Source organism: Temnothorax longispinosus, chromosome 11 (assembly GCF_030848805.1).
Source record: "Temnothorax longispinosus isolate EJ_2023e chromosome 11, Tlon_JGU_v1, whole genome shotgun sequence".
Lineage (NCBI taxonomy): Eukaryota > Metazoa > Arthropoda > Insecta > Hymenoptera > Formicidae > Temnothorax > Temnothorax longispinosus.
In genome coordinates, this window is record NC_092368.1 from 8983917 (window position 1) to 9010497 (window position 26581).

A 26581-nucleotide genomic window follows, 5' to 3' on the forward strand; every position below is an offset into this window, starting at 1 on the left:
CTACTTCTTTCCTCATCTAAATCATATTCTATTTTAGTAATTTTCACTGGCTTTGGTTTTGGCAATTTGAAGTTTACACAGCTAGTTCCATTATTTCTCATAATTTCATCGATACAATTCATAGCTATATTTTTTGGATTATCCATATTTCTGTGTACATAATCTTCAATCATGGCGTCTTTATATTTATTCCAAAGTGTTGGTACATCTGTAGGTGTTTCATATATGCAAATATAAGCAAATAGCTCTCTAATTTGTGCAGGCATTTGACTCTCTTTCACTTCTTCTAGCGTTTTGTCCCATTGATCATCTGATTCTATCAAATTCCTTGTTTTTGCCGCATCCTTGAACGTCTCATAAAGAACTCCGTTGACAGTTCTCAAATCCTCGTAACATTTAGCTCCCCTAACATGTAGGAGAAGCAGTCGTAGATAATATCTTTCATTATCTTTTATGCTTACTGTATATAATCTGGAAATTATCTTTTCTGTTCCTTTTTGACGTAGTTTCCATTTTGTTTCTTTCTTTTCATACACATATTGTGACGCAACCTCTGTGTATAATAAATGTCTTGCTCTTTCATCATCTTGATTCAATTTAAACCATGCAGTAAGTGTAGTGTCCCTTTTCTGCGCACTTATTGCTGCTTGCTCTTCATTTCCCTCTTTGAAATATATCATTTGACGATTAGGCAAATGAACTGCCAGTCTTATTACTGTATGAGACTTCATAAACATTTCATATCCGTTCAGTCTCCACATTGCTTCTGGTGTACTAACATATCTTGCATCCATAAATGATTTTACCTCATCTATTTTAATTAGTCTCGTTCCGTCTCTTGTTTGCACCTCAATTGCAGCACAATCAAATCCTTTATGAATGTACTTGTATAAGTATTTAACACTCTTTAGTGATGAACATACTTCCAAATTCATATGCCGATCATATTTCATTAATAAATATGGCGAATAGGGCACTACCCATCGATTATCAATTTCTTTTCCTCTTACCCTGTATTTTTTTCCTATATTCCTTTTTTGATACATGGGATATCCATTCTCATTTGCTTTTGTTTCCTCTCTAAATTCTTTTGGATAGCCTTTTGTAGCCTTTGGTAGCCTTTTGGATACACTTTCCATCTTCCCCTATGCAAGGATATCTTCTCGATCTGTCGCTACATGGTCCGTGAATCATATGCCTTAAAACCATTGCATTAAGCTCTGGATACCTTTCTTCATCAGGGATTTCAGCCCATACCATCTTATCTATAATTTCTTCATGCCTTGGCTTTTCTTCATCACCTAACATTGCAAGTAAATGCAAATGTGGTAATCCTCTTTTTTGGAACTCAATTACACCTACATAAGCTATGATTTTTCCGAAAATTTCCTTTTGCATTAGATCTCTCATCAGTTCTTTTATATCCAAGTTAAAGGTTTTTGCTACTAAATCTGGACGATATTCTACCTGACATCCATCAAGATTTTCCTTAATTGACGGAGACTGTGGATTGCATGTCACTGTTAAAAAGATGTCTGGTTTCCCAAACTTTCTTACCATAGACATTGCATCTTGATATCTTTCTTGCATATTCCTTGGACTTCCCATAAATGATGATGGTAATATTACTGGTATACCAGCTTTAATTCCTTCATTTTGTTCTCGATTATCTAAGTGATCCATTAATCCTGAATACAGTTCTGCTCTTATCTTCGGCTGATTTAATTTAATATAATTAAATCTGTTAGCCTCAGTTTTCATATAGGCATTTAATATGAATTGACACCTCAACTTGCCTGCCATTTTAAATTGACTAAATTCTTTTCTAGGTGCCAGCAAGTAAGCATAATAATTCATCTGAGAAATTTTATATCCTTGATATAGAGGATTATTTGATTTCATTTCATAATGCCATCCATCGTTACCATATGGATATAATAAAGGATAACACATTGGGTCACACCTTTTATCCAGAATTGATATTTGTTGGACATCATTCGAATTTTTGTTATATATCCTAATGTCTCTCTCAAATGGAGGCTCACCATCAACATTATTAAAGACCACGGCTATTTCATTTGCACATGGGGCATTATACCTTCTTTTATCCTGTTTCGGATCTTTTCTGAACGACAACATCAAATTTGGTGCTTGAGTACCCTGAGGATTTAAATCTATTTCTATCTGACGCATCATCTTAAATGTTGTAGCTAATGAATTGTCATGCTCCATGAGAATTGTCAACTCTCTCATCAAACTTGCATCACAGCGTTTATTTGCTTCCTTTTTTAATCTTTGACTTACAGCTTCTTCAGTATCTATAAAATAAAGCTGTGCAAAACGTGGAGCTTCCCCTTCTCCTGGACGCATTGACGTCGAGGTCAAATGATGATATTGCCCATGAATTTTCAAACAATAAGGCGCAATATTCACTACTTCTAAAGGATTCCTATTTCCTGGAGCACCCATCGAAGCCATTGCTAAGGCACTATTATATGTACGAATGTTCTTTAAGAAATTCCTAGATTGAGCATCTTTTCCCATGTATAATTTTCGTAAAAATTCCGGACATTTTATTGGTTCCAAATTTATCTTTCCCTTTTGGCAACAATATGTGAATATTCCTTTATTTTCTTTTTCACATTCAAAATTTAATGATTTGCAAAAATTGCATATCACATTCATTGGACCTAATTTGTGAACTTTTACTTTAATTTCCTTTTCTTTTGCAATAAGCGCAACATGATAATTCAAGTCTCTTTCTTGGCGTATTCTCTCAGCATGCCTGTATGCACGTCTTTGTGAAACAACTTCCACTCGTTTTCTTCTTGCTTTCTCATTTTCGTCGGCTCTCCTTTGAGTATGTCTCTGGGCATCTCCTTCTAAACGTTGTGTCCTTGCCTCATCAGTTTCTAACACCCTTTGCTGTGCATGTCTCTCTACATCATTTTCTAATCTCTTTTTCCTTTCCTCCTTACTCTCACTTTCTCGCTGTCGTTCTCTTCACTGTGTTTGTCTCTCTGCATCATTTTCTAATCTCTCCCTCCTTTCCTCCGTACTCTCACTTTCTCGCTGTCGTTCTCTTTGCTGTACATGTCTCTCTGCATCATTTTCTAATCTCTCCCTCCTTTCCTCCGTACTCTCACTTTCTCGCTGTCGTTGTCTTCGATGTGCATGTCTCTCTGCATCATTTTCTAATCTTTCCCTCCTTTCCTCCGTACTCTCACTTTCTCGCTGTCGTTCTCTTTGCTGTGCATGTCTCTCTACATCATTTTCTAATCTCTCCCTCCTTTCCTCCGTACTCTCACTTTCTCGCTGTCGTTGTCTTCGATGTGCATGTCTCTCTGCATCATTTTCTAATCTCTCCCTCCTTTCCTCCGTACTCTCACTTTCTCGCTGTCGTTGTCTTCGATGTGCATGTCTCTCTGCATCATTTTCTAATCTCTCCCTCCTTTCCTCCGTACTCTCACTTTCTCGCTGTCGTTGTCTTCGATGTGCATGTCTCTCTGCATAATTTTCTAATCTCTCCCTCCTTTCCTCCGTACTCTCACTTTCTCGCTGTCGTTGTCTTCGATGTGCATGTCTCTCTGTATCATTTTCTAATCTCTCCCTCCTTTCCTCCGTACTCTCACTTTCTCGCTGTCGTTCTCTTTGCTGTGCATGTCTCTCTGCATCATTTTCTAATCTCTCCCTCCTTTCTTCCGTACTCTCACTTTCTCGCTGTTGTCGTTTACGCATGCCCTCCGAACTCACTCTAGACAAATTTCCTTTTCTTCTCTTCCTTGGCATTTTTCTCAAATCCACCAAATTACGCAATGTATATTTTAATAATTAAGTTTCTCCGTCTTAATTAATTATATTTTGGTCTTATAATAATTTTACAATTTCTTCTTACATATGTTTTTTTTAAATGTACACATCCGGATGTCTGTACATCTATCCGGATCAATTTATCGATTTCCGACAACTCGGTAAATGAAACACACGATATATTTTAATCACTTCCCAACATCTATCTTTTTTTAAAATAATATTTTGAATATATTTATTTTATCACTTAATTTAAAATCCTAATTTTTTATTTATTAAATTAGTTTTTCAAAAAGATTCCCAAATTTTAAGAAATTCCAAAAATGAAAGCAAATTACTTGCTATGAACTTACGTTCTATATTATAGTATGATTAATAAAAAATAAAATTATCTTCTTTCGTGAATAAACTCACCCTATGTTAGAAACTCAATTACCTCACTTGCCTTAGTTATACCATTATTCCGTAAATTACCATCTCAAGTCCTTACCTCACTTGCCTTAGTTATACCATTATTCCGTAAATTACTATCTCAAATCAAGAAAACAGGAACAAATCTATATTGCAATATAAAATTTATAAAATTTACATATTGAAAATTTATAAATAAGTTATCTAAATAAACTCTCTCTCTCTCTCTCTCTCTCTCTCTCTCTCTTTTATAAGAATGAAAGAAATCTAAAAACATACATTTAAAAAAAAATCTGTAACCTCTTTTTTATTAACAATGTTTCTAATTCTATTCTCTTTATTTCTTTCTTATAGTATGCAAATATCCTTCTTTTTAATGAGAAACGGAAGTTAATAAAATATCATATACGAACGGACAGACAAACAGTCGAGTTTTATATTTAGTATGATGTAATGAAATCAAAAGAAAATATTTAAGATAAATTTTTTCTCTCTCTTTCTCTCTTATAATGTGCGAATATCCTTCTTTTTCTTAAAAAACGAAAAGACAGAAAGTCAATAAGATAAAAAAGAACTCTCTCTCTCTCTCTCCCCTTTTCTCTCTTTCCTTCTCTCTTCCCTTCTCTCTCTCTCTCTCTCTCTCTCTCTCTTATAATGTGCGAATATTCTTTTTTCTTAAAAAACGGAAAGACAGAAAGTCAATAAAATATCATATTCATGAAATAAAAAAGAAATAAAACAAAGAATATCTCTCTTCTCTTTCTCTCTCTCTCTTTCTCTCTCCTTCTCTCTCTCTCTCTCTCTCTTTCTTTCTTATAAGAATGAAATAAATATAAAAACATACATTTAAAAAAAAATCTTTCCGTTTTTTTAAGAAAAAGAAGGATATTCGCACATTATAAGAGAGAAAGAGAGAGAAAAAAGGGAAGAGAGAGAGAGAGAGAGTTTTTTTTTTATTTCATGATATCTTATAATGTGCAAATATCCTTCTTTTTAATGAGAAACGGAAGTCAATAAGGATAAAAAAGAACTCTCTCTCTCTCTCGCTTTCTCTCTCCCTTTTTCTCTCTTTCCTTCTCTCTTCCCTTCTCTCTATCTCTCTCTCTTATAATGTACGAATATCCTCTTTTCTTAAAAAACGGAAAGACAGAAAGTCAATAAAATATCATCATTCTTATAATGTGCAAATATCCTTCTTTTTAATGAGAAACGGAAGTCAATAAGGATAAAAAAGAACTCTCTCTCTCTCTCTCTCGCTCTCTCTCTCCCCTTTTCTCTCTTTTCTTCTCTTTTCCCTTCTCTCTATCTCTCTCTCTTATAATGTACGAATATCCTTTTTTCTTAAAAAACGGAAAGACAGAAAGTCAATAAAATATCATATTCATGAAATAAAAAAGAAATAAAACAATTTCTTTCTTATAATGTGCGAATATCCTTCTTTTTCATAAGAAACGAAAGTCAATAGTATAATATAATGAAATAAAAAGGAAATTTAGAAAATGCGTTCGCATATGTGTCCGTGTGTAACAATCAGCTGATCGCTGAACCTCATACCTTTTTTCTTTGTCTCTCTCTCTCTCTCTCTCTCTCTCTCTCTCTCTCTCTCTCTCTCTCTTTCTCTCTTTCTTCCCTCTCTCTCTCTCTCTCTCTCTCTCTCTCTCTCTCTCTCTTTCTTATTTACTTACAATGTGCGAATATCCTCTTAATGGCTTTCTCTATTTCTTATAATGTGCGAATATTTTCTTAAATGCTCGCGAAAGTCACGAATTAAATTGACTGATTTATCAGTTTTGACATATCATATGTGAAAGCAGCAACTTCATAATAAAACAACCTGTCTTCGAAGCGCGGATCGAGCTCGCGGTTGGCCGGGGTTCGAAGGAGGTGCGGAGAAGCAGACGGAGGGCGAGGTTAGCGAAATGAAGGCGCGTCTCGGTTACAAGAAAATAGTTGAATTTATTCTATGACAATTTACAATCTATGCTTGCGGCATATACAATAGGTCGATGCGTGCGAGGCGACGTTGGTTTGGTCGCGGGCGGCGCGGGGTAACTCGCGGTATGTGCGGGGCGGAGCCGCTGCTTTGGGTATTCGCGCGGACCGAATCGCGTGACGGCAGGTATCGGCACGGGCGGCGCCGGTTTCCCGGCTGGCGCGGCCCGGAGCGCGGAAAAATGGCGCGAAGCGCGGCGACGATATGGATCGCGAAGCGTGGATAACGCGGCGGAAGCGGGTCGTCGGCCGAGACACACTCGGCGAGGGCAGAGAATGCCAGAGGCGCTCTACCGTCTTGTCCGGACAGGCTTCGGATGATTAGGAAGATGAGAAGCTGGTCCTTCGCCGAGACACACTCGGTGAAGACAGAGAATGCCGGAGGCGCTCTACCTTCGTATCCGGACGGCTTCGGGTGATTCAGATAGGAGCGAAAAGCTGGTCGCTAGCCGAGACACACTCGGCGAAGACAGAGAATGCCGGAGGCGCTCTACCTTACGTTCGGATTAGCTTTCGTGCGGGAATTCAGGATCGGTGTTGTCTGGAAGACGGATGATCGGGAATCGCGCTCTGTGCCAGCGACGCCGGGCTTTTATACGCGTCACGGCGGCGTCGCGGCGGCGTCGCGGCGTGGTGGGGGTAGCGACGGCGATCGCGAGCGCCGGGCCGGTGCGGCGGAACGATCGGGGATCGCGGCGCCCCGACGCCGTGATCGCGTTCGGCGGTCTTCGGCCGCCTTCGGCACCGCTCGGCGCGGTGAAGCGGTTGCCGCGTTTAAGTCCCTTCGCGGACTTCCTAACGTATGCGATGATTAAAAAATACGCTGGGCACATCGTGCCCGTTCTTCACCCCGCGGGTGGTCGGCGGGGTGGTCTCGGCGTGATGTTCTTACCGGAACGATGCATGTTTGGGGGTGCATCGTTACAATAATATAATTCACTTAAAATTGCTCGACCTATGAACGATATCATTTGTTAATTTTTTTAATTTATATGTATTTTTTAATTTATATTTATTTCACATATGCAATTCTTTGAGATTCGATCAATTATTTTCCCAAAAATTGTAAAAATTTCTGACACCGGTTTCCAAAAAATTGATAACAAAAAATTATACATTTTATAGTATACACTTTATAGCATTCCCCAGAAAATTCTACCCCTGTATCGTTAGTAACTTACGAAAAAGAGCAAGCCGAGAATGAGCCAAACAATGATCGAAAACCATTTTATTTGCGTAGATTTATAGCCGTAATGAAATAATATATATGCATACAATAATTTTTTTTAAATTACATTATAATCCACATATTTCTTTAGCTTCTGTTTTCCGCTATGATAATATTATTTCTTTTGATACAATCTACGTTGTCCTCTAACAAATCAGAACAGAGCACATGCATGAATGTGCTTGTTGACTTGCTGGAATCTGGAGCTTGTGTATCTGAATTTAATGGAAGAGATCTAACTATATATCTTATTGTTATATTAAAATTAAGACGTTATTATATACACATATTTTAATTATATTAATTAGCAATGAAAAGTACACTAAATTAAAATTTTGTCTTTTACTAATCATGCTTTAATATATATATGTTATTATATAAAGAGACCTAACCTTTTTTTCTTTCGTTTATTTTCTCTCTATTTTATTAATTTTCTTTTGCTTTTTTTGTAATTTTTTTTCAATATTATTTTGATCTTTTTTTATAATTTTCAAAAGTATTTCATCTATAATACCTTTTATCCATAATACAGTTTCTTCATATTTTATCATAAATTCAAGAAGTTCCTCGTCCATACCATCATCCAAAACTAAAGAATTTAAAGAATATTATTTTTTATTAAAAAAAATTAAATTATTATTATTTATTAAATTATTATTTATATAATAATTTATTAATTTTTATTTTTTCTAACTTCTTCACTTGACACTCCGTTGTTAAAATTTTCCATTTTAATAAATATAATCTTAAATATATCTTTTAAAATATATATTAGTATATTCAAACGTCTCGGTGACAGATTACTAAAATGACTAACATATAATATGTGAAACTATCAGCTTATACAGTCTTTTATGACTTAGCAACGAATGACTTATAAGTTACTTGTTTCACATATCATGTAATCTATATATAAAAAATAGAATGTCTGTATGTATAAATGTATGTATGTCTGTTCTTTATACACTCTTAAACTATTCAACCAAATTTTTACCAAAAGTATGTAAAATAAGGGTAAAAGTCGTTTAAAAAAAATTATTTAAAAAAAAACGTAATTTTTTGGAAAACTTTTTTTATAAAACTATACAGTTTATAGCACTTCCCGGGAAATTCTACCCCTGTTTTTATATACAATTCTTTAAAATTCGATCAATTATTTCCCGAAAAATTCGTCAAACTTCTGATACCAGTTTCCAAAAAGATCGGTAACGAAAAATTATATACTTCATAGCACTCCCCGGGAAATTCAACCCCTACTTTATGTACAATTCTTTGAGATTCGGTCATTTGGAACCGGTTTTCAAAAAGATCGGTAACAAAAAATAGTACACTTTATAGCACTCCCCGGGAAATTCTACCTCTACTTCATGTATAATTCTTTGAGATTCAATCAATTATTTCCCGAAAAATTGGAAAAATTAAAAAACCGGTTTCCAAACAGATCGGTAACAAAAACTGTTACACATCATAACGTTCCCCGTAAAATTCTACCCCTATTTCATATACAATTCTTTGCGATTCGGTCAATTAATTCCTGAAAAATTGGAAAAATTTCTAATACCGGCTTTCAAAAAGATCCTTAACGAAAAATTATACACTTTATAGAACTCCCCGGAAAATTCTACCCCTGTTTCATACTTAATTCTTTGAGATTCAGTGAATTATTTCCCGAAAATTTGAAAAAATTAGAAAAACCGGTTTCCAGAAAATCGGTAACGAAAAACTATACACATTATAACACTCCCCTGAAAATTCTACCGCTGTTTCATATACTTTTGGTAAAAATTCGGTCCACTAACGAATGAGTAGTTTGCGGACAGACGGACGGACGGACAGACAAACAGTCCGGTTTTATATAATAGTATGATTTTAATTTATTTATTATTAAAAAATCGGTAACATAGAGATCGCATGCGCGCGTAAACAAAGACAGAAAGGACCTATATGCAGCGTTCTTTTTCTATTCCTATATTGCAGCCTCTTACGTGCTAACATATGACTCGCTCACTCTATTCTTATATCTCTATGATCGGTAACGAAAAGCTATACACATCATGGCACCCCCCGGGAAATTCTACCCCTGTTTCATATACAATTTTCTTTGAAATTTGGTCAATTATTTCCCAAATTCGATTATTTCCCGAAAAATTAAAAAAATTGGTTTCCAAAAAATCGGTAGCGAAAAATTATACACTTTACAGAACTCCCCAAAAAATTCATACACTTTACAGAACTCCCTGAAAAATTTCACATATATAATTCTTTGAGATTCGGTTGATTATTTCCCGAAAAATTGAAGAAATTAAAAAAACCGGTTTCCAAAAAAATCGGTAACGAAAAATTATACACTTTATAGCACTCTCCGGAAAATTTCATCCCTGTTTCATATGTAATTTTTTGAGATTCGGTCAATTATTTTAGGAAAAATTGAAAAAATTAAAAAAACCGGTTTTCAGAAAATCGGTAACAAAAAACTATACACTTTATGGCACTCCCCGGGAAATTCTACCCCTATTTCATGTACCCTTGATAAAAATTTGGTCCACTAACGAATGAGTAGTTCGCGGACAGACGGACGGACGGACGGACGGACGGACGGACAGACAGACAAACAGTCGGGTTTTATATAATAGTATGATAATGATATATATATATATATATATATATATATATATATTATATATATTTAATAAGGAATATTGTTCGGGATTCCCGCAATCTATTGTTGTAAAAACTTGCATCTAACCGTTACATATACTGCGATCTACGCTTCCTTTGCTTCTCGCGCAAAATTAGCTATAAGTTCGGAAACGCCGGAAGGAGCCGATCCGAGCCGAAAAGCGAGCGCGCGTTAGCACCCCCACGCGGCCCGCCCGAGAGCCGGCCTCCCTTCCAACGAACCTGCCGCGCCGGGGTATATAAGCCGGCGCTCCGACAGGAGCCGGCACTTCGTCTTCTCTTCAGCTTTCCGCTGCCTTCGACGAAGCCGAACCCATCCAATATCCCAGGGAACACGCAAAGCGAGGTCCGGTGTTCCGAGCCTCTACTGAGAGTTCTCAGAGTGTTCCCGAACTCCATCCAACTTACTCCCGACGGCCATGGTCCAGCGAGCTCGAGCGTACTCAGCCTCGTAACGAGGGTTCTCGTAGCCATCGCCCCGGGCGTCCGCACTTCCCCACTATACCGATCGCGTCTCCGCCCGCGTGCAAATGCAACACAACGGTCCGCGCCGAGGAGTATAGAGTAGGAGAAAACCGCGTTTCGGTAAAATCGCACTTTATGTAAAACCGTGCTTCAAACCTACAAGTCACAGCGCGCCGAGTGCATTCGCACTAATTTGTCTGTACATCTCGCGTTTCGTCAGTTTGTTATTGAAGTGAAACTTCTTTAGGCACGGTAGTGAATTCGATTCGCGACACGAAAAAGTGTAACGGAAGTGAAACTTTTTTGGTACGGTAGTAAGTTCGATTGTGCGACACAAATAGTGTAACGAAAATTTGACTAATAGGCGTACGGCGTTGGCGAGATGGTTCTTCTTCTGGCACGGTAGTAAGTTCGATTATGCGACACGGAAAGTGTAACGAAAATTCGACCAATATGTGTACGAAATGAAACTTCTTTGGTACGGTAGTAAGTTCGATTGTGCGACGCGAAAAGTGTAACAAAAATTTGACCAATAGGCGTACGGCGTTGGCGAGACGGTTCTTCTTCTGGCACGGTAGTAAGTTTGATTATGCGACACGGAAAGTGTAACGAAAATTCGACCAATAGGCGTACGAAATGAAACTTCTTTGGTACGGTAGTAAGTTCGATTGTGCGACACGGAAAGTGTAACGAAAATTCGACCAATAGGCGTACGAAATGAAACTTCTTTGGTACGGTAGTAAGTTCGATTGTGCGACACGGAAAGTGTAACGAAAATTCGACCAATAGGCGTACGAAATGACACTTTTTTGGTACGGTAGTAAGTTCGATTGTGCGACACGGAAAATGTAACGAAAATTCGATCAATAGGCGTATGGCGTTGGCGAGACGGTTCTTCTTCTGGCACGGTAGTAAGTTTAATTATGCGACCCCAAAAGTACAACGAAAATTTTCAACCAATTGGCGTACGAAATAAAACTTCTTTAATTGGTACGGTAGTAAGTTCGATTGTGCGACACGAAAAAACGTCACAAAATAGTGTCACGAAAATTCGACCAACAGGCGTACAAAGTGAAACTCCTTTTGGATCGGTAAGTAAATTCGATTTTGCGACTCGAAAACGCGGCACGAAAATTCGATCAGGCGTACGGCACTGGCAAGACGGATATAGTGAGAACTGCGTATAACACTATATTTTCGAGTTGCGGGCGGCTTGGAGTGACTAATTCCGGTGCATTGTTTTTGTATTAATTTCAGAAAAGTTATGGCAAAGCCTTGCCTTCAGAAGTTTCACTTCAAACGCGCGTGGCGACCACACGCATGATTTTTTTATATCAAATAAAGTTTGAATATATTATAAGTCAATTGCTGTCTTTTGGGCCTTCCACTCAAATTCCTAACCGGCGATCGAGTCCGCGTTCAGCTGAACCCCCGGTCGTCTTATAGTTGAAAAGCTGAGCGGAGCCGTTCGTGATATCTCGCGTTCTCGCGGAACGGATTCGGCGATTCGTTCGGCGCGTTTATTGCGCGCCCGAACAAATATATAAATAATTATTTCGTTTATTGATTAAGTGTATAGTAGATATCTTTAATAGTTGATCTACTGAGGAGATGTAATATATGTAATATTAAAGGGTAATATTAAAGAGTTATATATATTTCAGACTTTACAGCTATATTTAAAAACAATATTACAGATTAAAAATAGTGTTAATATAATATAACCATAAAATTTTCTTATTTTTAGAAAAAAAAACCATGTCATTCATAGAAAAGCAGTATATAATTGATGGTGTTATATACAACATCATGGAATCAAATGATGTCCACAGAAGAATAACAAATAGTAAGTTTAAGAATTAATATTATTTTAATGTTAATATTATTTAATATTAATTATTAATTAAACATTTACGTATTTAATACATTATAAGTATTTAAAATTACTTAATAAAAATATTTAATTATCTATTAATTATTTAATTAAATCGATTAATTTCGCTACATACAAAAATTAAAATTATAATTAATTAATTTATATCCGAAAAAGTAGAAATATATACATAAAAAGGTAAATCTTATTATACAGATGCTGCTTTTGCATCAGCGTATGTACGTGATAACTCATCGCAGCTAGAATTCCAGGTAATACAGGCTGCAGAAAATGCAACAGAAAATGCAACAGAAAATGCAACAGAAAATGCAACAGAAAATGCAAGTGGTAAAACAGGTATATACTACAATAATAAATTATTATAATGAATTAAATAGAAATTGTTTACACGTTTGTTTTATCTACTATAATGCTTGTACAATAACATTTCTTTTATCATGACCGCTGTTGCTATCTCTATTATTTATTTCAGCGTTCTCGTCGTTTTCTTCTTCTTGTATTTCATCATCATCGAAAACGTAATCATCATCATAATCATCTTCTTTCATTATAATAAAATTATCCAAGATACATGCAGATGCAATTGCATAATTAATCAAGGACAAATTATACATTTCTAAATACTTTAGTTTTCTGAATTTTCCTTTTAATAAACCGAATGCTCTTTCGATTATAGATCGAATAGAATTAAGCTTTTGATTATATCGCATTTGTTCTACTGTTAAATGACCATTATCTTTATATGGTACTAATAAAAATCTACTTAACGGGTAAGCACTGTCTCCAATTAAGTGAGTATTAGGTGAAATCAAATTGTGGTGCATAATATTTTGGAAAAGAGGACTGTTTCTGAAAACGCGTGCATCATGGACTCGCCCTGGCACGCCTATGTATACGTCTATAAATCTTTTTTTATTATCACACACGCCTTGTAAGATAACACTATGGAATCCTTTTTTATTATAATAATCTACTGCATTATTATGTAGCTGCATTATAGGAATGTGGCAACCATCAATGGCACCAATCACTCCCGATATTCCACGAGAACGAGTTTCAAAATCCTGTAAAGATAAAAACTTATTAATTAATCTAACATTCAATATATTTTCTGTTTTAGATGATACATTTGTATGGACGCAGAAAACCATTCGACTGCTCTTACACGAGTATGAAGAAAGAAAAGATAAATTTAGAACTCCGACTGTCAAAAAGAAATTACTATGGGCCAAAATAAAAACTGAATTTATGAAACATAATTATACAATAACTGCTGAGGCATTGGATAGAAAATTCAGAAATTTGAAAAAACTTATTTAAAAATACACGATAATAATAAAAAGACAAGAACTGGAAAAGGTACTGTCACATGGGAGTATTATGACGCGTTTTGTAAAATATTTGGTAGTGACAGAGCTGTCTGTATGGACAATACATTAAGTAGTATGATAGTAATGACGGAAAATGATAAAACTATAAATCCAGAAGTATTAGATTTACCATCTCTTGATTTAACCACTGAACTTGATAGCTATCCGGAAACTTCTAACACATCAAGAGATATAGATGATCCAATTACATCAAATAATGAAACTGAGAATAGTACAGCTAGTGGAACTCAAAAAAAATTATAAAACGAAATTATGTATATCGAAAAAATGTATTAGAAATTGAAAAAGAAAGACTGCAAGAATAAAAAAATTTACACAAATTATTAGACAATTTGGTGCAAGTACATAAAGAACGCAATAAGATATTAGCAGAAATAGCATAATGTTTAAAGAAAGAGTCGCAATAAAACTTGTGAATTACATTTTTTTGTGAGAAATATCAAGAAGTGATAAATATAATACTTATGGATTTTTTTAAAATAATATAATATCACTTACATATGCAATATTCTCTATATTTGCTGCATTTGGCCATTTGACGTATGTACCTATCAATGAAGCCAATGTTCTTATTATATTCTAAAAACAATAGTGTGCTGAACTAGCAGATATGCCGAATCTATCTCCAACTGCCAAATGTGATTCTGATTTTGCCAATATCCACACAGTTAACGCCACTTGCTTTTCTAGCGGAATTATATAGTATTCCCTTCTATCCATATATCGTCCAATAACATTTACAAGTTCCTACATATAAGTTATTAATTAATAAGTTATGTAAATATAGTTTATAACTTGGTTATAAACAATAACAAATTGTCAAACATAATAAATGTACATTTATAAATTTAAATAAAACAGATTATTTGTGTCATTTTAATCTAAATACTTGCTATATTTACCTCCATTGTCGTGCATCTCATTCGAAAATGTGCGCGGAAATCGCATAGAGAATATTGTGGAATTGTTATTTCAAAATAATTTTCATTACGAATATGCCAAGCTGTGTGATTTAATAAGATATTAACATCAAATAAATTGCTTTCACAATGTAAAATGATTTGCACAATATCGTCTTCTTCACTTGCATTTTCTAAAAGCATCATAGCAATATGTCTTTGCATTATTAAAAATTATAATATAATTTTTAGAACACAATTAATGCAAATAAACATCTAATTTATACGTCTCATAAATGCGTATAGTAAGCATTTATTGTGAGCGTACATCCAATACATCAAAAAACGCTCATTGAGCGGCTACCTGTGAGCGCTCAATGAGCGCTCAGTGAGCGATCGTGCTTCTGGATGCACCCAATGTTTATAAGTGTCAGACTTTTATTTGTTTATTGATAATTTTATCAAAAACATAAACATTATTTTTTTTAAATAAGTATTATCTATAATTATAGATATTAGACTTTTTTGTTTATTAATTTTATCAAAAACATTTTTTTTTTTTTTAATAATTTGTACTGTCTGTCAGCGAGAATTTAAAAGTATTGAAAATGTAATAAGACACATAAAGGCAACTCACCTTTATGAAGAAAGTTTTCAATGTGGTTTTTCCGAGTGTTTTAGAAAATATGTTAATATTCAGTCTTTAAAGAAACATTTTAATGCTTCACATAAGGACCTTTTTAGCAACAGTGATGCATCACGTAAATTAAGGGGGTAGTACAGTCTGGCAGAGGGTCAATTTCAGGATTTATTTGTGACAAAGTGGTAGGCCAATCAGGTACATGGTGTATACGATATTGAAGTACATGTTTAGGTGCATTTACAGTATTTTTTATATGGAAAAATATTAAGAAATGTAGGAGTTATGAGTCATCTCTTCGCGCGCGCGCGCTTGACTATGGTGTACCTAGTAGCTCCTGTACGGCGTGCCTAAAATAAAAAACGCAAAAAGGGTATTAAATTTAAATGTATTCTCCACAGAGTGACGTTCGAAAATTGTAAAAATGTTAAAAATTGTGAAAGTTATAGCAGAAAGTTATTTTGTGCCAATGAACTTTTTTTTGTTAAGTGCTATAACTTCGGCTTTGGCCCTGAGTAGATAGAAAAAGTTACGTTGCCTCTACTTGTGTCCGTCACTTTTAATGCATTCTGTGCGTTCAGAATTCTTCCATTTGGTAGATTGGCATGTAACTGCGATTTTATACGCATACATTTATTTACGGTATATATTATAATAAAACGGATATCAACAACGCGTTTTCTTTTGTAACGCGTCATATTACGCATAAGTACCCTAGTAAACGAATCGCATCTTACTATATTTCACGCATGCATGGTTCAGATATATAATATTGATTCAATTTGTAAAAATTTACCGCGGATAATTTGGGTTGGAGTACAGCCTCATCAAAATTGATTCCAGATGTAAATACGTTAACGTGAGTCACAAGATTGTAGCTTTATTATCCTTACTGCCGGATACTTTGCTTGCGATAATTATTCGAGACGTATTTAGAGCGTAGAACAACGCGGTTCCGGCCTCGCCAAAAAAAAGGCATATTTCCTTTAAGAAAAAATATGTAATTTGCAACACGCATTTGCATACTTTTTCTTAAAAGCAACTATGTTTTTTTTTATACCAATTGATTCGTCTCATTATTCTGTGCATAAAAGTGTTAATGTAACATTACCGAAAACTTAATGTTTTACAAGATATTTTGTATTTTATGTCAAAATACTAGAACCTCAAGCCTTATAATTCCAAAAGTTCTTAATGAAAAAATACTTTGTTATAGTGTTTCGAAAAGCTCTTGATGTCAGCTATAAGAATATTAAATAAAAAATGAGGGTTTTTATTTAAAATTTTAAAGTTGACCTTGAAAACTCCTCCATACTTATGCTCAAAGTTAAATAAGTACCACTGTTTGATGCATTTGTTAAAGCCCTACAACTTTTGTATAAAACATTTTTTCCTAAAATATCTTGTTTTCGAGATATTTCACCGTTTCCAGACTTTTTCCCTACCCTGTATTGTATAATATATAATATATAATATTGTTCGGGATCGCCGTGTTAGGAACAATATTCGCAAGTCTCGTCAACAATCCTCCCCCTTGTACCACGATAGCTACATCGCTGAGATCACGCGCACCGAGCATCTTCTCAAAACTCCGACCCAATCGGTCGCCGTATCGATCACGCATCCGGTATGATCGCCTAAATTTGTCAATACGCTCTTACCGCGCTCGGCCTCAGTTCGCTGCCGAATCCCGCGCTATAAGCGTCTTTTGTAAACGGCAGCCACCGTCGTGTTCGAGCTTGTAACGCGCCGAACCGCCCGCTTCCAATAAAATAAATTCAGTTGCAATTTAAACGTGTGTGAAAGTCATTCCGCCTTGGTGGACAAGCCTTTTGTTAAGGCTATATCAGCTGTACAACGAAACATTGGTCCTTCGAGCCGGATCGTCGCCAAGGAGAACACTGCGTTGACTTTCAAAGCATATCCACGCAACGCTCGCAACGGTTTCCACCATGGCTTCGATTGAAGAACTATTGGTCATGCAAGACCAGCATATGAACGCCGTGTCTCGTGCGTTGCCTAATTTCAAGAAGCTCGGTCAAGCCAAGATGACTCCGGCCGTCACACGACAGCGTTTTACAACGCTAAAAGAAACTTTCGCCAAGTGCCAGGAGCTCCACGGCAAAATCTCGTTTCTCGCCGACGAGAAGCTAAGAGTTTCGTACCTTTACTTCACCCAGAACTACTTCATCGCCTGCGAGGACTATTACAACGAAGCTGCCGACTACATGGCCGACGTTCTCGCCAGTCACGAGGACCATTCATCCCCTTTCGGTACTCTACGCGACGGAAGCAGCCTCTCCGAGCCATTCCGTACCACGACGCATCTTCCCAGGATCAACTTGTCGACCTTCGACGGGAGTACAGATAAGTGGGAAAGTTTCCGCGATCGATTCAAGTCTTTAGTTCATAACGAACCTAATTTGTCCAACGTAGATCGTATGCACTACTAGTGCTCGAGTGTAAAAAAGGAAGCAAGTAAGGCGCTTGACCATCTCGCGGTTACCGATCATAATTTTGACGTCGCGTGGAAGATCCTAGTGTCTCGTTATGACAACAAACGGCGCCTTATCACAGTTCATTTACAAAATCTATTAAATTTACCGGTCAACTCCGAAACCTCCAAGGATTTTCGCAACCTTCGCGACCAAACGAACGCGGCTATTCAAGCTCTTAAAAACCTCGATCGAAAGGTCGAGCATTGGGACGATCTGCTGGTTTTTCTCGTGGCGCAAAAACTCGACAAATCGACGCGTAAATCTTGGGAGCTCAAGCTCGGCGACTCGATGGAATATCCACCTTATAATGAGCTCGATCAATTTCTCGACGCTCGCATTCGCGCCTTAGATGCCATCGCGCCAGCCGCGTCAAAGGAAAAGAAAACGCTCGCGTCTCATTCCGCTTCCGCCGTTCCGTTTGCGTGTCCGCTATGCAAAACAAATCATTTGCTTTACCAATGCCCCGCGTTCTTAAAGCAGACTCCATCCCAACGCTCCGACTTCATTCGAAAAAATAGGCGATGTCTGAACTGTCTCAGCATGAAACATTCAGTCAAAGAATGCACGAGTTCTTACGCGTGCAAACAATGTCATAAGCGACATCACTCGCTGTTACATATTGAGAACTCCGCCAAGCCCGACGAATTGGAGCCGGTGCAAGCTGCGATACCTGCTAACCATGCGATTGAAAGTGAAGCCGCGTCGCATCTTGTCTCAAAAATAGTGGCGCCTAACTCCCGCATTTTGCTCGCGACTGCGCGCGTTCGCGTGTATACTCCGTCCGGCCGATACGTGATTGTTCGCGCGCTCCTAAATCAGGGTCCGTGACGACCTTGATAACCGAATCGCTTGCTCAATGCCTACGCCTACCCAAATTAAAGCGCTCCGTCTCTGTTACCGGAGTAGGCGACTCACGGTCCGCTGTCCGCCATGCGGCTCAAATTACGATAACCCCAGCGTTTAGCGACGGCCCTGCCTACTCGTCCACCGCGCTTATCCTTCGGTCCCTGACTAAATATGTGCCTAGCTGGACCAAAACCACGTACCAGTGGCAGCACGTAGCCGGTCTCCAATTGGCTGACGACTCACTCATGAGCTCGGATCCGATCGACGTGATTATCGGCGCCGACTTATTCGGCCTGCTAGTTCTCGAAGGTGTTCGCAAGGGGTCCGACAACGAGCCCACGGCTCAAAATACAACTCTCGGCTGGATAATTTCCGGCCCCGTTTCTCCAGCTCACACGAGCTTACCTACCTCTCTCCCGGCGCATCACGGCGTCGTCCACGAGGATCTCGACGTCGCTTTACGTCGGTTCTGGGAACTCGAGGAGATACCTCCGGAGACTCATCTAAGCCCGGAGGACCGTCAATGCGAAGAGCATTTCCAAGCAACGCATTCCCGCACGCCCGAAGGGCGCTATGTCGTTAGGCTACCGTTCAAGAACGGAACGCCGACCCTGGGCGAGTCTCGCTCCGCCGCTCTCGCCAGCTTTCTTCGTTTGGAACGCCGTCTCCAGCGGGAACCTACCCTTGCGGCCGATTACCGCGATTTTCTCGATGAATATGAGCGGCTCGGTCACATGATAAAAGCACCTCCGTTGGCCTCACGCGAGAGCTCCCAATCATACTACATACCTCACCACGCCGTCATGCGCGACAGCAGTGCCACTACTCGTTTACGCGTGGTCTTTAACGCTTCTAGCCGCACCACGAACGGCACGTCCCTGAACGATCACCTTCTGATCGGCCCTAAACTCCAGCGCGACTTAGCGGCTGTTATCCTTTTATGGCGTCAACACCGCTATGTCTATACAGCCGACATCGCTAAAATGTATCGGCAAATCCGCATCCATGCCCTCGATGTTAACTACCAGCGAATTCTTTGGCGCTCCTCCCCTCTCGATCCGATAATTGAGTACCTCCTCCTCACCGTTACGTACGGCACCGCCGCCGCTGCATACATCGCGCTACGCGTTTTAGAGCAACTTGCCAAGGATCACGGAGCTCAATTCCCTCTAGCAATCCCGGTTCTACGTGACAAGACTTACGTTGATGACTGCGCCTTTGGCGCGGATGATCTTATCCTTGCCCGTCAGACGCGCGATCAATTAGTCGAGCTGCTCGCCAAAGGCGGCTTTCGGCTTCGCAAATGGGCGAGCAACTCACCCGACCTTCTCTCTGATATCGACCCATCAGATCACGGACTCGCAACTCACAAAACCTTGCAGGACGATGAGCATATCAAAGTTTTAGGCATCGTCTGGAATCCCGCGCTTGACAGCTTTCAATTCCGCGTAGCCATCCCTCCTTCGCCCGGCAGAACTAAACGCGCCATCCTGTCGACCATCGCTAAATTCTTCGATTCCCTGGGCTGGGCCACTCCCGTCGTCATAAAAGCGAAGATCCTTTTGCAGCAATTATGGTTACTCAAATGCCAATGGGACGATGAAATCCCCCGCGAACGTCTAGACCATTGGCTCGAATACTATAACCGGCTCTCATCTCTAGACGCTATTTGACTATCGCGTTGGACCGGGCACGGATCTCACTCAATGCACAGTGCCCTTCATGACTTTTCTGACGCCTCGACCAAAGCTTTTGCCGCCGCCGTATACCTACGTATTGTCAATTTAGACGGCTCAATTTCGGTCATTCTCCTTATCGCCAAATCTAAAGTGGCCCCTCTTAAAACGAAGACCATCCCCCGCCTTGAATTACGCGCCGCTCACATGCTCGCCCGGTTAATCCGCTACGTTCGCTCAGCCCTTCAAATGCAAAACTTCGCATGCCTCTGTTGGATAGACTCGGAAGTCGTGCGAGCGTGGCTAAGTCAATCTCCATCTCGATGAAGACTTTCGTCGCCAATCGGGTTGCCGCAATTCAGTCGCTTCTTCCAGACGCGTCATGGCGTCATGTCCCGACGCAAACAAATCCCGCCGACTGCGCCTCCCGAGGCCTCGCTCCAGACGAATTGGCCACGCACAGCCTTTGGTGGTCCGGTCCCGCCTGGCTAAGACAGCCTCCTGAGTGCTGGCCGCCCTCCCGCATCCCGGAACCGCCGTCAGACAATCTCGAAGAACGCCCGGAGCGCTGCCTCAACGCGCTTCATACCTCTCCCGGCTGGGACCTCTCCTCGCGCTTCTTTTCATGGCCCAAACTTCTACGCGTTATCGCTTATCTTTACCGGTTCTCATCTAGGTGTCGGCCTTCCAAGCGCAGCGAAGGGCCCTCTACGTCCTTACGCGCGGGTGAGATCAACCAAGCCAAATTGCACTGGCTCAGAACTATGCAGGCAGATACGTTTCCCCGAGAGCTTTTGCATTTAACTGATCGAAAACCGATGCCGATCGCCAGTCCCTTAGCTTCACTCAATCCCTACCTGGATTCCGAAGGGCTTATTCGCGTCGGGGGACGGCTTCGTCACGCTCGCCTCCCCGGCTCGACTAAAAACCCCGTCGTCCTGCGAACGCACCCACTCCTAACTCTCCTTATCGAGCATCATCACCTGAGAACGCTGCACGCCGGCTCGCGACTCACCCTCGCTTCTCTGCGAAGTGAATTTTGGATCCTCCGCGCTCGAAGTACCGTTCGCTCCGTGCTCCACAAGTGCGTCCGCTGCGTGCGAGAACGCGCCGAGATACCGTTCGAGCTCATGGGTGATCTACCCGATGCTAGAGTTAATCGCGTGGCTAAGGCATTTGCTCATACCGGTGTCGATTATGCAGGTCCGATCGCTACCCGAACCGCGCCCGGACGCGGGCACCAATCTAAGAAATCATACGTCGCTTTATTTGTCTGTCTAACGACAAAGGCTGTTCATTTAGAGCTCGTTAGCGATTACAGCTCCTCTGCCTTTCTAGCAGCCTACCAACGTTTCGTCTCCCGCCGCGGACTACCGCACTCTATGTACTCCGACAACGGAACCACCTTTCAAAGTGCCGACCGCGAACTATCCGCAGCCTACGCGAAAGCGATTCGCGATCCGAACTTCATAAATCTACTCGCCACCGACCAAACCGCCTGGCATTTTGTGCCCCCAGCTGCGCCGCATTTCGGCGGCCTCTGGGAAGCTGCCGTCAAAAGTATGAAATATCATTTGAAACGCTCTGTCGGCCTCCATACCTTTACTTTCGAGGAAATGACCACGCTTCTCTGCCGGATTGAGGCTTGCCTAAATTCGCGCCCCATTGCACCCGTTTCCGACAATATCGACGATTATCAAGCCTTGACGCCTGGTCATTTCCTCGTCGGCGCCGCTCTTATTTCACCGCCCGAGCCCAGCGTGCTCAATCTCAACGAGAACAGGCTTTCTCGTTGGCAAATGATCCAACGGTTAACCGAGGTTTTTTGGAGGCGCTGGTCAAGCGACTACTTGCACACCCTTCAGCAGCGCCCGAAGTGGCGTGTCGCACAGCGACTCGCGCGAGTCGGCCAGATCGTGCTACTACGCAACCCCTTGGCCCCTCCGAGCCACTGGGAGCTCGGTCGCATCACAGCCTGCCATCCAGGCGATGACGGCTTAACCCGTGTGGTCACCGTCAAGACAAGCCGTTCTGAATACAAAAGGCCGATCGTTAAACTAAGCTTTCTTCCCGTTGAAATCAACACAGCCAAGTCGCGTGAGTCCGCTACGGCGGGCGGCACCGCCAAATAACGCCTACCTCTTGTACATAGTGTAAAAAGGGAAACGAACTGTATAGTCATGCGCTTTCTGTTATTTTTCTGTCATTTTCGAATGTCAATTTGAAGCGGGCGGTATGTTCGGGATCGCCGTGTTAGGAACAATATTCGCAAGTCTCGTCAACAATCCTCCCCCTTGTACCACGATAGCTACATCGCTGAGATCACGCGCACCGAGCATCTTCTCAAAACACCGACCCAATCGGTCGCCGTATCGATCACGCACATCCGGTATGATCGCCTAAATTTGTCAATACGCTCTTACCGCGCTCGGCCTCAGTTCGCTGCCGAATCCCGCGCTATAAGCGTCTTTTGTAAACGGCAGCCACCGTCGTGTTCGAGCTTGTAACGCGCCGAACCGCCCGCTTCCAATAAAATAAATTGAGTTGCAATTTAAACGTGTGTGAAAGTCATTCCGCCTTGGTGGACGAGCCTTTTGTTAAGGCTATATCAGCTGTACAACGAAACAAATATATATTAATTGGACGACAATTTTTTGAAAATAATAGAATTTTTTTAAAATTTGAATTTCTTTAAAATTTTTAATTTACATCGCAATTAATAATTTTAGTACTAGAAGACGGTCAGGACGACCTGCTAATTCAAACTATTGAAAATTATGAAAGGGAGCAAGCAGCGACTTTGGAAAATACTCAAAACAATACAGAAAAAGCGCATTATTCTGAAAATAAATATATTGAAAAAAAAGAACGAGAAGTCACAAAAATTTAGAAATTCCACGAAATAAATTTTGTAAGTAACTAGGATTAAATCTTTTACAAAAAATGTTTTTTTTTACTAACTGTATTTTTCCAATGTTTTTATAAATTAAACAATTTATTTTTTTAGTAATAATATATTTTAACAGTTTTTTTTTCGATAATACACTTTTTTTATATGAAATTTTTAATCAATATTTTTTACTTTGTCTTGAGTATTTTCTAACTTCGCTGTTTGCTCCCTTTCAGATTTTACTGCTGCTCAAATCAGAAGTTCGTCCTAATCGTCTTCTAGAACTAACATTATTATTGGGGATGTAAATTAAAAATTTTTGAAGAAATTAATTTATTTTCAAAATTGTTTAATTTATAAAAATATTTATTTAAAAAAATGTATATATATATGTAGGTCCGGAAGTATGTTCCGGGACTTTTATTTTTTTACATCGGTATATTCCAGGACATTTGGCAGTTTCCAGGACTGTCCTGGAAAAAATTCATGTCCTACGGTACGTTTCGGGACAATTTTTTGAATCTGATTACATATATATGCGTTATATTCCAGGACTGTACATTTCAAAAAACGTAAACAGTCCCGGAACATACCTCTAGACCTACATATATATATATGTTTTTGGTATATTTCAAGGACATTTAAAAAGACCTATATACATGCATATATTTAAAAGCAGTAAATATTGATTAATCAATATAGCTACCTTTAGCAATCATCTATGTCGTTTTTCTCAAAGCTATAAATGATTTAACATGTACGGTCTATTTTAAGGACATATAAATATTAATAGGCAATGGGTTGATATGAGGACATATACACATTTTACGTATGGACTATTATGGGGACACGGATATATAAAATTGAAACTTTATATATTTTAATCCACTTTGAACTCAGTAATATTACCTTATAGCTATAATTGATAACTATACCATATTTTGCATAATATCAACAATTTTATATACATGGGTATTTTTGGGGACTTTTAAAATAAATACACAGAGACAAGATTACCTTAACACATAAATTCATGCGCATATTCGGAGTGTGTACTCGTATGTGCATTTGCTTGTATCATTGTTGGTTATTCGAGAAATAGCAATTCAAACAGCTGTTTCAAAATAGCTAGAGGCTGACTGACATTTTATAGTTTGATATATCAACATTTGATTTATGTGAAAACATCATATTTAAAAAGTAACATAGATTACTTTATATACTAGGTATAGAGCACATAAAATATTAGTTGCATTAAAGATCAATCCAGACAAACTTGCATAAGTGCATAAGCATATGCATAAAAAAACGGATTGATTTATTTCCTTATGCATATGTATATGGATTAATTAATTTTCTTATGCTTATGTTTATGCGCTATGCAAGTTTGTCTAAATATACGATATACCTTTAGACAGTGTGCCGTTTCGTGATAATACCGATAACCAATAATTATGGTACATACACGAATATGCATACACAAGCACGCGCTCCAAATATGTCCCGATACGCGCGAAGAATTTATGTGTTAAGGCAATATATTGTCTCTATGTGTACTTTAAAAGTCCTCAAATGGATATTTATCCATGCATATAAAATTATTAATATTATGCATAATACAGTGTAGTTAGCAATTATTGCTATAAAGTTATGTTGCTGGATTTAAATTGTATTGAAATATATAAGAATTTCAATTTTATACATCCATGTCCCCATAATAGTCCATATGTAAAATGTATGTCCTCATATTAACCCATTACCTGTTAATGTCTATATGTTCTTAAAATAGACCATACATGTTTAATCATTTAAAATTCATATAAAATTATTAATATTATGCATAATACAGTGTAGTTAGCAATTATAGCTATAAAGTTATGTTGCTGGATTTAAATTGTATTGAAATATATAAGAATTTCAATTTTATACATCCATGTCCCCATAATAGTCCATATGTAAAATGTATGTCCTCATATTAACCCATTACCTGTTAATGTCTATATGTTCTTAAAATAGACCATACATGTTTAATCATTTAAAATTTATATAAAATTATTAATATTATGCATAATACAGTGTAGTTAGCAATTACAGCTATAAAGTTATGTTGCTGGATTTAAATTGTATTGAAATATATAAGAATTTCAATTTTATACATCCATGTCCATATGTAAAATGTATGTCCTCATATTAACCCATTACCTGTTAATGTCTATATGTTCTTAAAATAGACCATACATGTTTAATCATATATAGTTTTGAGAAAAACGATATAGATGATAGCTAAAGATAGCAACATTGATTAAACAATATTTACTGCTTTTAAATTATGCTCCGATATGTGCATGATTCTGTGACGAACGCTGCAAAAACTATTCTATTTTACTCATGTACATTTTTCTCAATCTTTAAACTTTCTCACCTCACTGCAAATAATGTTTCTTAACGTCTAATATTGAAATCTACATTCTATACAATGTATCAAGCATATCTTTTTTTGAGAAATATTCAGGTTCTTACAATGAGAATATTAAAATCGAATGGTGTATGTATATACAGTAGTGCATTAATTTGATGGGTCATAAGCCTAGTTTACACCGATCTCTTGATACGCATATCAAATAGTATATTTGATTAGCCAATAATGACCAATCAAACTAATTTACTAGTTATTTACTATTTAAAACATGTATCAAGTGATTGGTGTAAACTAGGCCATAGCGGCCATAGTAACCTGACTTATTGGCTGCTGGATCTTTAATAATCAACATATGCGCAGTTTATCAAAATATTAAAATATATATTGAGAAAAATAAAAATTAAAATGAGATAAATCAATTAGTATAAAGAAAACACATGCTGTTGCGTCTGCAGCATGATGTAAAAATATATAATGCTCTTATACTCGAAAGAAATTTCTTACAGTTCTGCACAAATGCCAGATATGGCAATATTTAAGTGTTTAGATCAAAAGTTATACTAATTGTAAGTGACTAACATATTTGTCTTTTGATCTCTGAGTCCTTAAAAAAAAAAACAGAAATTCGACAGATCATTTAAACATATAACATCACACTCAATAAAGACTTATAAAAACGTTTCCCGAAAAAATTAATTCAAATTGTCGCAATGGCGGTATCTTACATCATTTCTCATTGGCCGTTAGAAATGTTGCATACGCATGAACACATCTTGTATAATTTACATCATGATGTATGGTTTATAGCGGAAAACACAGACTTTTGCATAACACATAATGCAT

The 26581-nt window shown here is 38.3% G+C and overlaps 2 protein-coding genes across 2 annotated transcripts in view; both read right to left on the reverse strand.

Annotated features, from left to right (window-relative positions):
* LOC139822203 (uncharacterized) overlaps positions 1–26581 on the reverse strand; it is a 283165-nt gene that overhangs the window by 7642 nt on the left and 248942 nt on the right. The window lies entirely within an intron of this gene.
* On the reverse strand, positions 12592–14778 carry LOC139822214 (putative nuclease HARBI1). The gene is made up of 2 exons (XM_071793829.1): positions 14773–14778; positions 12592–13543 (listed from the first exon to the last, which is right to left on the reverse strand). The coding sequence occupies exons 1-2, from the start codon at positions 14776–14778 to the stop codon at positions 12884–12886; spliced, it is 666 nt and encodes a 221-aa protein (XP_071649930.1). The 3' UTR covers positions 12592–12883.